The 14,679-nt window shown below is 39.6% G+C and overlaps 1 protein-coding gene across 1 annotated transcript in view; it reads right to left on the reverse strand.

Annotated features, from left to right (window-relative positions):
* Positions 1-14,679, reverse strand: part of LOC143974849 (alcohol dehydrogenase 1-like) — a 73,072-nt gene that overhangs the window by 57,260 nt on the left and 1,133 nt on the right. Inside the window, exons 2-3 of the mRNA XM_077476608.1 lie at positions 3,000-3,101; positions 2,427-2,568 (exon numbers count right to left, since the gene is read on the reverse strand). Of these exons, the coding sequence (XP_077332734.1) occupies positions 2,427-2,568; positions 3,000-3,101 (244 nt within the window). The remainder of the gene's footprint in view (positions 1-2,426; positions 2,569-2,999; positions 3,102-14,679) is intronic.

Here is a 14,679-nt window from a genome sequence, read left to right on the forward strand (position 1 = left end):
ACTAAATACCTTGGAATGTCTACTTTCCAAAAAGGGGTCATTTGGGGGGTATTTGTACTTTCCTGACTTGTTCGGGTCACAAGAAGCGAGATAGGCCACCAGTACATCAGATGTGATCAATTTTGTGCGATTCGCACCACAGCTTGTAGACTCTCTAACTTTCACAAAGACCAAATAATATCCACTAATTTGGGTTATTTTTACCAAAGATATGTAGCAGTATAAATTGTGGCCAAAATGTATGAAGAAAAATTAATAATTTGCATAATTTTGTCACAGAAACAAAGAAATATGCGTTTTTTTTCAAAATTTTCGGTCTTTTTTCATTTATAGCGCAAAAAATAAAAACCCCAGAGGGGATCAAATACCACCAAAAGAAAGCTCTATTTGTGGGAAAAAAGGACAAAAAATTCATTTGAGTACAGTGTTGCATGACTGAGTAATTGTCATTCAAATTGTGAGAGCACCGAAAGCTGAAAATTGGTCTGGGCAGGAAGGGTGTTTAAGTGCCCAGTAAGCAAGTGGTTAACACATATTCCTTCAATAAGAAAAAGAAGTCCATGCACAATGTTAATAAATGTTATAAAGCTGTCCATATAGCACACTTAAGGAGGGGATTTTGCTGGCACCAAAAAATGACACCTTCACACATGCGCAACACAGCAACAAAAAGGGGGGAGTGTGTAAAGGAACCCCCTTGTGAATAGCCTTTTACCGGATAAATGCTTTTATCTTTGCATATCTATCCCACAAATATGGACTGTCTCCACAGAAATCCTCTGTTCCTTAATCCAGCACACTCGCTTCCCACAGCCAGTGAAATAAAATAAAAAAGCAAGGGACGGACATAGCGTATACCGTTTAAAAACCGACTTTAATACCCATTTCTAAAACAATTCCCCCTTAAGGATTTGCACTTACAAAATAAAAGGTGTGTTAAAACAGTATTCACTTATAAACGCTGGCTGTGTTGGGTTTGCACCAGACATAGCGTTTTCTTTCATAGACAAAAAGTTAAATTTTAGTCTCATCAGAAAAGAGCACCTTCCTCCATACAATTTGGGAATCTCCCACATGCCTTTTCACAAACTCAAAATGTGCCATTTTGTTTTTTGCTTAAAGTAATGGTTTTCTTCTGGCCACTCTGCCATAAAGCCCAACTCTATGGAGTGGTTACGCTTATTTTCGTCCTATGTACAGATACTCCAGTCTCTGCTGTGGAACTCTGCAGCTCCTCCAGGGTTACCTTAGGTCTCTGTGCTGCCTCTCTGATTAATGCCCTCTTTGCCCAGTCCATGAGTTTTGGAAAGAACAAGGTACAACAGCAAACCTGCCAAGAGACGGCCTCTTGGCAGGTTTGCTGTTGTACCTTGTTCTTTCCATTTGGTTATGATAGATTTGATGGTGCTCCTAGGGATCATCAAGGATTTGGATATTTTTTTTATAACCTAACCCTGACTTGTACTTCTCAACAACATTGTCCTTTACTTGTTTGGAGAGTTCCTTGGTCTTCATGGCAATGTTTGGTTAGAGGTGCCTCTTGCTTAGGTGTTTCAGCCTCTGGGGCCTTTCAAAAAGGTGTGTATATGTAATGACAGATCATCTGACACTTAGATTGCACACAGGTGGACATCATTTCACTAATTATGTGACTTTTGAAGGTAATTGGTTGCACCAGAGATTTTTATGAGCTTCATAACAAAGGGGGTGAATACATACGCACATGCCAATTATCAGTTTTTTCTTCTGAAAAATAGTTTTATGTATATATTTTTCCAATTTTACTTCACTAACTTCGACTATTGTGTTCTGATCCATCACATATAATTCGGATTAAAAAAAAAATTTAACTAAAGGCTGTAATGTAACAAAATAGGTAAAAAGCCAAGGGGGTGAATACTTTTGCAAGGCACTGTAGGTGACTTCTGAAGGCGATTGATTCCACTAGATTTTAGTAAGGGGTATTAGAGTAAAAGGGGCTGACTAAGAAATTGTCATTACAGAAGTATGGGATCTACCTTTGGTGACTTCCTTTTGAAAAGGCTAGATGCTTGGCAGTGTATGAGAAAACCAACTTGGCAGTGCATAACCTTCGAACTGTTCCAGATTCCATGGGACTGTCCCATCAATTAAATCCCTTAGTCCTGAGGATCCAGACTGGAGTCCTGGAGCATCAGTGCCAGAATGAGTTCCAATACTGGGCTCTACTGTACCTTGTATGGGTACACCAGTGTGGGGTGCCCTGTGTTTTCTGCAAGGTGCCCTGGGTCTTAGGTGCAGTGATCACCCACTTTATTATTATTACAGCCAACTGATGAGGAGAAATGCCAGCTGACTGTCATAATAATACACCTCAGAGCCATGGGCAACTACCCTTAGGCTCCTCCTTCACTCTGATGTGTATCCATAAGAATAGTAGCCAATACCTGGTTTTAATCCAGTTACTCCTTTTCCAATACTTTCAATTATTCCAGCTCCTTCATGCCCGAAAATAACAGGAAAATTTACCCCCGGCAATTCATTATGGATTGCATGGTCATCTGTCCGACATATTCCGGTGCTTACCATCTAAGCATAATAGAAACCAAAACCAAAAATAACAAAAAAAATAATTTGATTACCAAATGAATGTACTATATATATATACACATTTCCAGAAACTGTGTTTGGCTAACATTAGAATTACTACAGAATACGTTCTATAGATGTAAATAGATTTCTGAGCAAAACAAAACTAATTTAAAAAGCAATGAGATGTACACAATGCTGTAAAAAAAGAAAAACCCCACATTATTTATCTCCAAAGCAGCTATGCTCTGGTCTTTCAACAGAGAAAGACAGAGGAGTAGGCGATAAACAAATCATGAGCTTGGAAAGAGGGAAGGATGCTGAGTGGGGTGGTGACCTCCTATATACTGTATGTGTTGAGGAGTGAGGGTTGTTCCACTGCAGAAAGTGAAAAGAATAGATAAAAAAATGTAAAAAAGATAAAATGTTACCTTAATCCGAACTTCTTCTGCTTTTGGTGGTTGCACCTCGATCTCCTCAATTGACAGTGGCTGATTTGGGGCCCAAGCCACAGCCGCTTTGCATTTTATAACCTATAGACAAAACATACATTCAACTAATGAGATCAGTACAGGTGCTGTTTTACTGTATGGTACTACAAGAAATTGATGAGTTTATTTGCTACAATGATGGAAAGAGCTATTTTCAACACTTTTGTTGCCGTAATCCTTTTTGTTATTCACACATACTAAAATGCACATATTATATATATTAAAGGCACTTACAACATTATGAATTGCCTGAAAGCAAAGACCTTGTAGAAAAAAATTGCCATTATTTATATCACATGACCTTTCAGGACAATTTTATGGGTCTGATGGTAGACGCACCAACTAGAAATAAAGCGATACTGGATCTACTGATTACCAACAATACAGACCTGATCATGGATGTGGAAATACGGGGCAATTTAGGGAACAGCGATCACAGGTCAATTGGCTTCCATATAAATCACACAAATAGGAAACATAATGGGGAATACAAAGAGACTGAATTTCAAAAGAGCCAACTTCCCTAAACTAGGAACCTTACTAGAAGGCATAAATTGGGATAAAGTCTTAGGAACAAAGAACAAGGAGGAGAAATGGGTTTGCTTTAAGAGCATATTAAATAAGGGCATTAGCCAATGCATTCCATTGGGTAATAAATTTAAAAGAGGGAACAAAAGTCCTGGATGGCTTAACTCCAATGTAAAAATGCATATAAAAGCAAACTAGAAGGCCTTCAAAAAATACAAGGTTTAGGGATCATCATCAGCATTCAGACTTTATAAAGAATGCAACAAGAAATGTAAAGCCGCGTACACACGAGCGGACTGTCTGGCCAACTTAGTCCGTCAGACAATCCGACGGACAGTCCGTCATACTTTCGAATGAACGGACTTGACCACACACGGATACACAAACAGTCCGTTGAAAGCTTGCGCGATGACGTATACAGCACGTACGACGGGACTAGAAATAGGAAGTCCAATACACAGCAATGCAAATAGAACTAGTTCCCCCACAAGCGGGGTTTTTAGGCAGCAAGAGACAGTAATAGAAGCCAATAGAAGTAGTATAAAAGGTATTTTAATAATAATAATTGGTAAAAACAAACATGAGCTTCACCTGAACACTTGGATAACAGACAAAATCATGTATATAAAGTACATATAATGTCACATGGAAGTAAAATAACAGACACAACTATGTTACACTGTATGAGTAGATAACAGTGAGAGCATAAAGCTAACGCGTTTCGACCCCAGAGGGGGTCTTCTTCAGAGATGGTGGTCTGTTAAAAGAAAAACAAGATTACACTGAATAAATAAATCCGGTGTTATGCATATTAGGGATTACCCAATATCAATTTAAAAATGGTTTGCCCAATAATGTACTTCCAGGTAGGTAAGATGGATTGTAGTGCTTCAAAAGAAAGGTTCTCCCATAAGGCAATATCTCAATTTCCTTTACACATCTTGAGTGGTGCTTGGTCCGTATGTATTGCCAAGATGCCAGACGGAAGAAGAGGCAGTGTCATACACCCACTGACGTGACTCACGGGAGGTCACACTATTGCCTTGCCCCCCAGAGGGGGAAACTCCGGGGGGGTAGGTACGAGTGAGGGTACACCGAAGATATGGCGGGTCACACCTGCAGCAAAATCCCAACAGTGGCAAAAAATTAATTAATTAAATAATTGAAAGCAAGGATTATTTAGTGTTGGAGACATGGAGTGCATACGTACTATGGGGATAATAGTATCATATCCCCGTTATGTATGCCAAGGGTTGTGCACATGTGCACATATACATATACACACTTGCACCCCCAATTGCCTAAATGTCCACATAACATGCTTTCTAAAACCCAGACATAGAGAGAAAGAGGAGGGGGGGAAAAGAGAAACCACGCCTGGGAGTCCAAGAAGCCTAAGAAAGAGGGGAACAAAGGAAAAAGGGAAAAAAATGGCCTGGGGTGAGTGGGTGTGCAGATGTGTGTCAGTGTGTGAGCTCTAATATACAAAAAAAAAAAAAAAAAAAAGGGGACGGGGGAAAGAGAAAAATGGAGAAGAAAAAGAGGAATAAAGGTGATGGGAAGTGGAATGTGTGGAAGCGGTATGAGTATGCGCTTAAACAGAGAAAGAAAAAAGTGCGCAAAGGAATGGTGAGAAAGTGAAAACATGAATAAGTAATAGTATATGCGGGTCATACAACAAACAAACAAAAAGACACCGCATGTGAAAGTGTGCAAAAACAAGATGCGCTAAACTAGGTGACAGTAGTGAGGGACATAATCAATAAGAGTGTCAAGTGCATAGTAATATATACATATAAAAAAAATAAAAAAAATAAATAAATAAAAAAAAGTGTGTGAATGTGGTGTGTGGGAAAATACCGCACCGGTGTATTAGCGTCATTGGAATAGCCAGGCGGGTGGTGAGGTTATTACCTGAATTGTAGGACCTAATAGAAAACTGTTCCAGAAGGTAAAGATGAGGGACGGCGACTTAGGCGTTAAACCACAAGTGGTAACTGGCGCAGCCCCTACAACGTATTTCCTGAATTCCGATCTGTAAATTAGTTTAGATCAGTCCTCATATTGAACAGCCAATAAAAAGGGCTTGTTTTGGTGCAGTATATCACCAAGTATAGGTCAAGTACAAAGGGAAAATAAGTGCTCACCTAACCACGGGTACAGGTTTCTTTCCTCCTGGATGAATATACACCTCCTATGAATGAAGGTTCGTATATAAAGCCTGGAGATTGGCTGCAGGTGCAAACGCCCACCAATCAGTCGGCGTATCCAAACGTGTTGGCTGCCTGAATAGGATCAGCCTCGTGTGGCCGCCCCGGCGTCCTGGAAGGCCGGAAACCGGCCCCGAAATTTCGTCACTTCCGTCGCAATATGCATAACACCGGATTTATTTATTCAGTGTAATCTTGTTTTTCTTTTAACAGACCACCATCTCTGAAGAAGACCCCCTCTGGGGTCGAAACGCGTTAGCTTTATGCTCTCACTGTTATCTACTCATACAGTGTAACATAGTTGTGTCTGTTATTTTACTTCCATGTGACATTATATGTACTTTATATACATGATTTTGTCTGTTATCCAAGTGTTCAGGTGAAGCTCATGTTTGTTTTTACCAATTATTATTATTAAAATACCTTTTATACTACTTCTATTGGCTTCTATTACTGTCTCTTGCTGCCTAAAAACCCCGCTTGTGGGGGAACTAGTTCTATTTGTATCTACTTGGGGTGAGCAGCACCCTCCTAGCTTCTTATAGCACTGTGTTCTTATTTGATTGTTAATACACAGCAATGCAACCTTCCGCCGTGTAAATCCTTTCTGAGCATGCGCCATTCTTAGTCCGTCCAACTAGCCTACTCACGAGCGGATTGTCCGCTGAAACCAAAGTATGACGGACAATATTACGGAAATTCCGAAATACTTAGTCCGCCAGACTGCACGCTGAAAAAGTCCGCTGAAGCCCACACACGAGCGGACTGTCCGCTGAAATGTGTTTCGACGGACTAAGTTGGCCAGACAGTCCGCCCGTGTGTACGCGGCTTCAGGGTGCAATAAGGACGGCTAAGATAGAACATGAAAGACATATAGCGGAGGAGAGCAAAAAAAGTCCCAAGAAATGCTTTAAGTATATAAACAGTAAAAAAGGGAGGACAGACCATATTGGCCCCATAAAGAATGAGGAAGGATATCTGGTTACAAAGGATGGGGAGATGGCGAAGGTATTGAATGTATTCCTCTCCTCAGTCTTCACAAGGGAATCGGAGGGCTTCAGTAACCAAAACTGCAGTGTTTATCCGCATGACACATCACAGGAAGCACCTCCATGGTTAACAGAGGACAGAATTAAAATTAGACTTGGGAAACTTAACATTAATAAATCACCGGGACCAGATGGCTTGCACCCTGAGGGTACTTAGGGAACTCGGTCAAGTAATTGTCAGACCATTGTTCCTAATTTTTACTGACAGTCTACTGACTGGAATGGTACCAGCTGATTGAAGAAAAGCCAATGTAGCACCAATATTTAAAAAGGGTCCAAAAATACATCCCTGGGAATTACAGACCAGTTAACCTAACATCAATAGTATGTAAACTCTTGGAGGGGATGATAAGGGACTATATACAAGACTTTAGTAATGAGAACTGTATCATTAGCAGTAATCAGCATGGATTTATGAAGAATTGTTCTTGCCAAACCAATCTACTAACCTTCTATGAGGAGATGAGCTGCCAGCTAGATAAAGGAAGGCCCACAGACATGGTGTATCTGGATTTTGCAAAAGGATTTGACACAGCTCCCCATAAATGTTTACTGTACAAAATAAGGACCATTGACATGGACCATAGTGTAAGTACATGGATTGAAAACTGGCTTAAAGGGCGAGTTGAAAGAGTGGTGATAAATGGGGAGTACTCGGAATGGTCCAGGGTGGGTAGTGGAGTCCCCCAGGGTTCTGTGCTGGGACCAATCCTATTTAATTTTTCATAAACGACCTGGAGGATGGGGTAAACAGTTCAATCTCTGTATTTGCAGGCGATAAGCAGGGCAATAACTTCTCTGCAGGATGTGGAAACCTTCCAAAAAGATCTGAACAAATTAATGGGGTGGGCAACTACATGGCAAATGAGGTTCAATGTAGAAAAATGTAAAATAATGAATTTGGGTGGCAAAAATATGAATGTAATCTATACACTGGGGGGAGAACCCCTGGGGGAATCTAAGATGGAAAAGAACCTGGGGGTCCTAGTAGATGATAGGCTCAGTAATGGCATGCAATGTCAAGCTGCTGCTAACAAAGCAAACAGAATAATGGCATGCATTAAAAAGGGGATCAACTTCAGAGATAAAACAATAATTCTTCCGCTCTACAAGATTCTGGTCCGGCCGCACCTGGAGTATACTATCCAGTTCTGGGCACCAGTCCTCAGGAAGGATGTACTGGAAATGGAGCGAGTAAAAAGAAGGGCAACAAAGCTAATAAAGGGTCTGGAGGATATTAGTTATGAGGAAAGGTTGCGAGCACTGAACTTATTCTCTCTGGAGAAGAGACGCTTGAGAGGGGATATGATTTCAATATAGAAATACCATACTGGTGACCCCACAATAGGGATAAAACTTTTTCGCAAAAGGGAGTTTAACAAGACTCGTGCCCACTCATTAAAATTAGAAGAAAAGAGGTTTAACCTTATACTAAGTGGAGGGTTCTTTACTTTAAGAGCGGCAAGGATGTGGAATTCCCTTTTACAGGCGGTGGTCTCAGCGGGGGGCATTGATAGTTTCAAGAAACTATTAGATAAGCACCTGAACGACCGCAACATATAGGGATATACAATGTAATACTGACATATAATCCCACACATAGGTTGGACTTGATGGACTTTTTTCAACCTCGCCTACTTTGATTTTTAAACGTCTTTTTCAGTACAAATCGCACTCAGATTATGTTTTAGTTTATGAGGTTGTGTCGGGCAAATAGATACCAAATTTGTCAAACTGTAAAACTGTCCACAACTGTTAAACAGCGGAAAACTACTGTATCTAAAATTGACCACTTTAAAGTCTCTACATGTTATCAGTTTAGTGTTAACCATGAATGATAGCTCTAGAACTATTACCCTTACTGCAGTGCGTGCACTGGGGATGAGCCCAATGTTTGAGTGGAACGTAAGTTCAACTCAAACATCGGATCTTTGCCTGTTCACCGAACATTATGCGGTGTTTGTGGCAAATTCGAAAGCTGCGGAACACCATTAAAGTCTATGGGACACTAAAATGAAAATCCAAAAGTGCTCATTTTAAAGGCTTATATGCAAGTTATTGCCATAACAAGTGTATGAGGACCCGAGTCCTGCCTCAGGGGACATGTATCAATGAAAAAAAAAGTTTTTTAAAGGGCAGTTTTTTTAGGAGCAGTGATTTTAATAATGCTTAAAGTGAAACAATAAAAATGAAATATTCCTTTAAATATTGTGCCTGGGGGTGTCCTTCGTATGCCTGTAAAGTAGCGCATCTTTCTCTTGTTTAGAACAGTACCACAACAAAATGAAATTTCTAAAGGAACAAATCGAATTTAAAACTGCTCGCGGCTGTAATGAATTGCCAGATCCTGGCAATATAGATAAAAATCATTGAAAAAAAACATCATGGGAACCTGGGTCCTGCCCCTGGGGACATGTATAAATGCAAGAAAAAAGTTTTAAAAAACTGAAGTTTTTTCAGGAGCAGTGATTTTAAAGTGAAACAATAAAAATGAAATATTCCTTTAAATATGATGCCTGGGGGTGTCCTTAGTATGCCTGTAAAGTAGCTAACTTTACCTGTGTTTAGAACAATACAATAGCAAAATTACATTTTTAAAGGAAAAATTGTCATTTAAAACTGCTCTTGGCTGTAATGTATTGTCGGATCCCGGCAATATAGATAAAAATCATTGAAAAAAATGGCATGAGTTCCCTCTAGTCCATTACCAGACCCTTTGGCTTATGAATATTAAGGTGAACCCCGCACCAAAATTATAAAAAAATAAATGTGTGGGGGGGTCCCCCCAAAATCCACACCATTCATTTTTATTGTTTCACTTTAAGCATTATTAAAATCACTGCTCCTGAAAAACGTCAGTTTTAAAAATGTTTTTTCGCATTGATCCATGTCCCCTGGGGCAGGACCCGGGTCCTCATATGCTTTTTATAGCAATAACTTGCATATAAACCTTTAAAATTAGCACTTTTGATTTTTCATGTTTGTGTCCCATAGACTTTAACGGTGTTCACTTGTCCGTACAAATTTTTTGCCTGTTCACATGTTCTGGTGTGAACCCCTAGTGAGCAGTAGGGATGGGCAAACGGTTTGGCCCAAGCATAAGTTCCCCCCTTTTTCCTAACCTGCATGCTCAAATAGGGTTCTGGTATGGATTTTGGGGGGACCCCATGCCGTTTTTTTTTTGTTTGTTTTTTTAATAGCCGGGTGCTGGGTCATTTTAAATGCGACTGTTTTCTTTAGAAATGTCAGTTTTGCTGTAGTTTTTTCTGTATATGCTACAAATATTGCCACTTTACAGGAATCCCCCCCAGGCACGATATTTAAAGGGATTTTTCATTTTCATTGTTGCACATTAAGCATTATTGACCACTTCAATACAGGGCATTTTCACCCCCTTGCTGCCAAAGCCAATTTTCAGTTTTCAGCGCTGTGGCATTTTGAATGACAATTGCGCGGTCATGCAACACTGTACACAAATTAAATTATCATTTTTTTCCCCACAAATAGAGCTTTCGTTTGGTGGTATTTGATCATCTCTGCGTTTTTTATTCTTTGCGCTATAAACAAAAGAAGAGTGACAAGTATTTTTTACTTTTTGCTATAATAAATATCCAAATTTTTCTTTAAAAAATACATTTTTTTTCCTCAGTTTAAGCCGATATGTATTTTTCTACATATTTTTGGTAAAAAAAATTGCAATAAGCATATAATGATTGGTTTGCGCAAAAGTTATAGTGTCTACAAAATAGCGGTGATCAGTGTTATAAAAAGGCATTGATTACTGTATAAATGTAAAGAGGAGGTGTTAACACTAGGGGGCGATCACGGGGTTACGTGTGTTACCTAGGGAGTGATTCTAACTGTAGGGGGAGGGGACTCACAAGGCGAGGAGACCGACTGGTGTTCATCTGTACTGAGAACACATGATTGATCTCCTCTAACCTGACAGGACGTGGATCTGTGTGTTTACACACACAGATCCATGGCCCTGCTCTGTTATAGGGCAATCGCAGGTGGCTGGTGGACATCACGGCCGCTGGGAATCTGCATCGGCTCCCGAGTGATGTGGTGGGGGCGTGCACGTGCCCCTCAGACGACCGGAAAGCCCAGGATGTCATATGACGCCCTACAGACCTCTTATGATAAAGTGGTTAAAATCATTGCTCCTGAAATAACGATTATTTTAAAAAAATAAAATAAAAATTGATTGATACATGTTTCCCAGGGCAGTACCCAGACCCACATAACCCTTTTATGGCCAATTACTTGCATATAAGCCTTCAGAATGGCCACTTTTGATTTTTCCTGTTCAGCTACTATAGACTTCAGTGGGGTTCGCTGTTCATGTTAGAACATTTTCCCTGTTTGGGAGTTCTGCTGCTTGATCCATGTCCCCTGGGGCAGGACCCGGGTCCTCATATGCTTTTTATAGCAATAACTTGCATATAAACCTTTAAAATTAGCACTTTTGATTTTTCATGTTTGTGTCCCATAGACTTTAACGGTGTTCACTTGTCCGTACAAATTTTTTGCCTGTTCACATGTTCTGGTGTGAACCCCTAGTGAGCAGTAGGGATGGGCAAACGGTTTGGCCCAAGCATAAGTTCCCCCCTTTTTCCTAACCTGCATGCTCAAATAGGGTTCTGGTATGGATTTTGGGGGGACCCCATGCCGTTTTTTTTTTGTTTGTTTTTTTAATAGCCGGGTGCTGGGTCATTTTAAATGCGACTGTTTTCTTTAGAAATGTCAGTTTTGCTGTAGTTTTTTCTGTATATGCTACAAATATTGCCACTTTACAGGAATCCCCCCCAGGCACGATATTTAAAGGGATTTTTCATTTTCATTGTTGCACATTAAGCATTATTGACCACTTCAATACAGGGCATTTTCACCCCCTTGCTGCCAAAGCCAATTTTCAGTTTTCAGCGCTGTGGCATTTTGAATGACAATTGCGCGGTCATGCAACACTGTACACAAATTAAATTATAATTTTTTTCCCCACAAATAGAGCTTTCGTTTGGTGGTATTTGATCATCTCTGCGTTTTTTATTCTTTGCGCTATAAACAAAAGAAGAGTGACAAGTATTTTTTACTTTTTGCTATAATAAATATCCAAATTTTTCTTTAAAAAATACATTTTTTTTCCTCAGTTTAAGCCGATATGTATTTTTCTACATATTTTTGGTAAAAAAAATTGCAATAAGCATATAATGATTGGTTTGCGCAAAAGTTATAGTGTCTACAAAATAGCGGTGATCAGTGTTATAAAAAGGCATTGATTACTGTATAAATGTAAAGAGGAGGTGTTAACACTAGGGGGCGATCACGGGGTTACGTGTGTTACCTAGGGAGTGATTCTAACTGTAGGGGGAGGGGACTCACAAGGCGAGGAGACCGACTGGTGTTCATCTGTACTGAGAACACATGATTGATCTCCTCTAACCTGACAGGACGTGGATCTGTGTGTTCCCAGAAGTGTTGGAGGCTGGGGCTGATGTAAGGCCGCGTACACACGGGCGGACTGTTCGCCCAACTTTGTCCGTCAAACAGTTTCGGCAAACAGTCCGCTCAAAATTAGCATGGACGGACATGGCCACACACGACGAACGAACAGTTTGATGAAACCGTGCGCGATGACGTGAACGGCACGTACGACGGGACGAAAAATACGACGTCCTATACACTGCATTATAACTTTCGGCGTGAAAATCCTTTCTGAGCATGCGCGCAACTTTGTTTGACGAACAAGCCTACACACGAGCGGACTGTTCGCTGAAACAAGGTTTCAGCGGACAGTTTTACGGAATTTCCGAAAAACCTTGTTCGTCAAACTGTCCGCTGAAACTGTCCGCTGAAAGCCCACACACGAGCGGACTGTCCGCCCAAACACTGTTCAGCGGACAAAGTTGGGCGAACAGTCCGCCCGTGTGTACGCGGCCTAAATGTTTTTTTTTTGGGTGAACAGTTTGTTTGCAAATAGCTTTTTAAAGCCAGTTCTGTTGGGGCAGGAGGCGGTGAGGGCATGTCAAAACAGCGGACCTTCATATGTTAAACTGTACTGTAAAAAAAAGTATACATGAACACACATATATATATATATATATATATATATATACACAGTATATATATATATGTACATACCGACACACGCATGTGACGTGTGTTTGAGCTTTGGTTTGGGGTGCACACTATAATACAATAGGCTGTGCACACCTATGGTAAGAATACACATTATCCCAGTCTGCAGTAGATGTAATTATGATAAAGAGCCATCAATGTTTTTTAACTGCAAGAAGAGACTTGGCCAGTTTAGTATGTGGTAAATGGGAAAATAAAGTTAAAATTAAGTGATTGTAAACATTAATTTTTTGGGTTTTAATTTTTCTATAATAAACATGTCATATTTATCTGCTCCATACAATGATTTTACACAGAGAAGCCTCCCGATCCTCCTCTTCTCAGAGAATGCATTAAGGTAAAAAAGCTTCAGGCTTTAGAACCACTCTGTTTTTGAATTGCCACCCATTCATGATACACAAGGGCTCATTGTATACTCTGAATCATTATATGTGATCTTTAACCTCTGAATGCTCTATACATATACTGTATGTTCATAATAAATATTGATATTTTTATATATCTTGCTAATTGTTTCGTATGCCTTTAAAGTCCGACGAAAGGATACCTACCAAGTATCCTCTCTTTTTCTCTGTTCCCCTTAAACGTTGGGATGTGCCAATGTGAGTGCTTTCCTCCCTATCTTTTAATACATTCATGTTATTTTTACAAAAAACATTTCAATCTTTTTTAATCTGTGGATTTTGCAGTAAAATAATACCTTGGGATCTAGCCAAGAAGGTTTTTGGTCAGATGCCTCTTGCTATAGGGTGACAACACTCCTGCATTATCACCCTGTCACATGTAGTTCTAATAGAGACTTTAAGTAGCTATTGGAGTGTGTGTGTGTGGACAGATCATGGCTGCAAAGACAATGTAGGAGATCGGAAGTATGAATGAGAATGTGGCATTCCATGCAATTTTCCCACATATTCACAGAATACCTTTACACTGCATCTTTACCGATGTAAAGTGGTGAATCTGCATTTTAGATACATTTTAAAGTGCAAGAAATGAAGAAAAGTGTCCATTTGGCATACTATAGTAATATAATCCTTGTATCCCGTAATTACTGCACAAAAACTTTCATTATAATAATAACAAAAAAGATCTGTAAGGAAGTAAGGAATTGGATGAAGAACGAGGCATAACAGATTTTGATCATATATTAACCAATCTTCTTGTAAGCAATTAAGCAGTCATGAATGTGAATTTTGTGGAATCTGTATTTTTGCATGCAATGCATACAGTATTTAATATTAAAAACCTTTGTTTGTAACTACTAGTCCTACAGTCCCAGAATAGAAAAGGGGTGTGACTGACATTGTGGAGGTGGAACATTGGATCCACGATGTTGGATAAACATGAAAATATTCAAAGATATCTAAGCTGGTTTAGTGTACTATTTATATGAAATATTGGACAATGTGAAATATGGATAATTGATACCCTGTCCAAAAACAGGCAATCCCTTTCAGAGGTTTTAGCCCTATTGAGTATAGGCTGTGTAATTTTGCTGCATATTATGCATGGTATTTGTCACAAGGCATGCACATTCCTTTAATGTCACTGACTAATGTGTAATTATTTTTTTTCTCCTTTCTTCTTTATTTTTCCATTTTTTTAGTGGATGGCATTTATTTCTGTCTACAACCTCTTGACATTGTACTGTATGATAGTTTTGATATGACCTGGATTGCCTATTTTTGAACCTGT

Source organism: Lithobates pipiens, unplaced genomic scaffold (assembly GCF_037356315.1).
Source record: "Lithobates pipiens isolate NorthernLeopardFrog02 unplaced genomic scaffold, aLitPip1_a1.2 Scaffold_13, whole genome shotgun sequence".
NCBI lineage: Eukaryota > Metazoa > Chordata > Amphibia > Anura > Ranidae > Lithobates > Lithobates pipiens.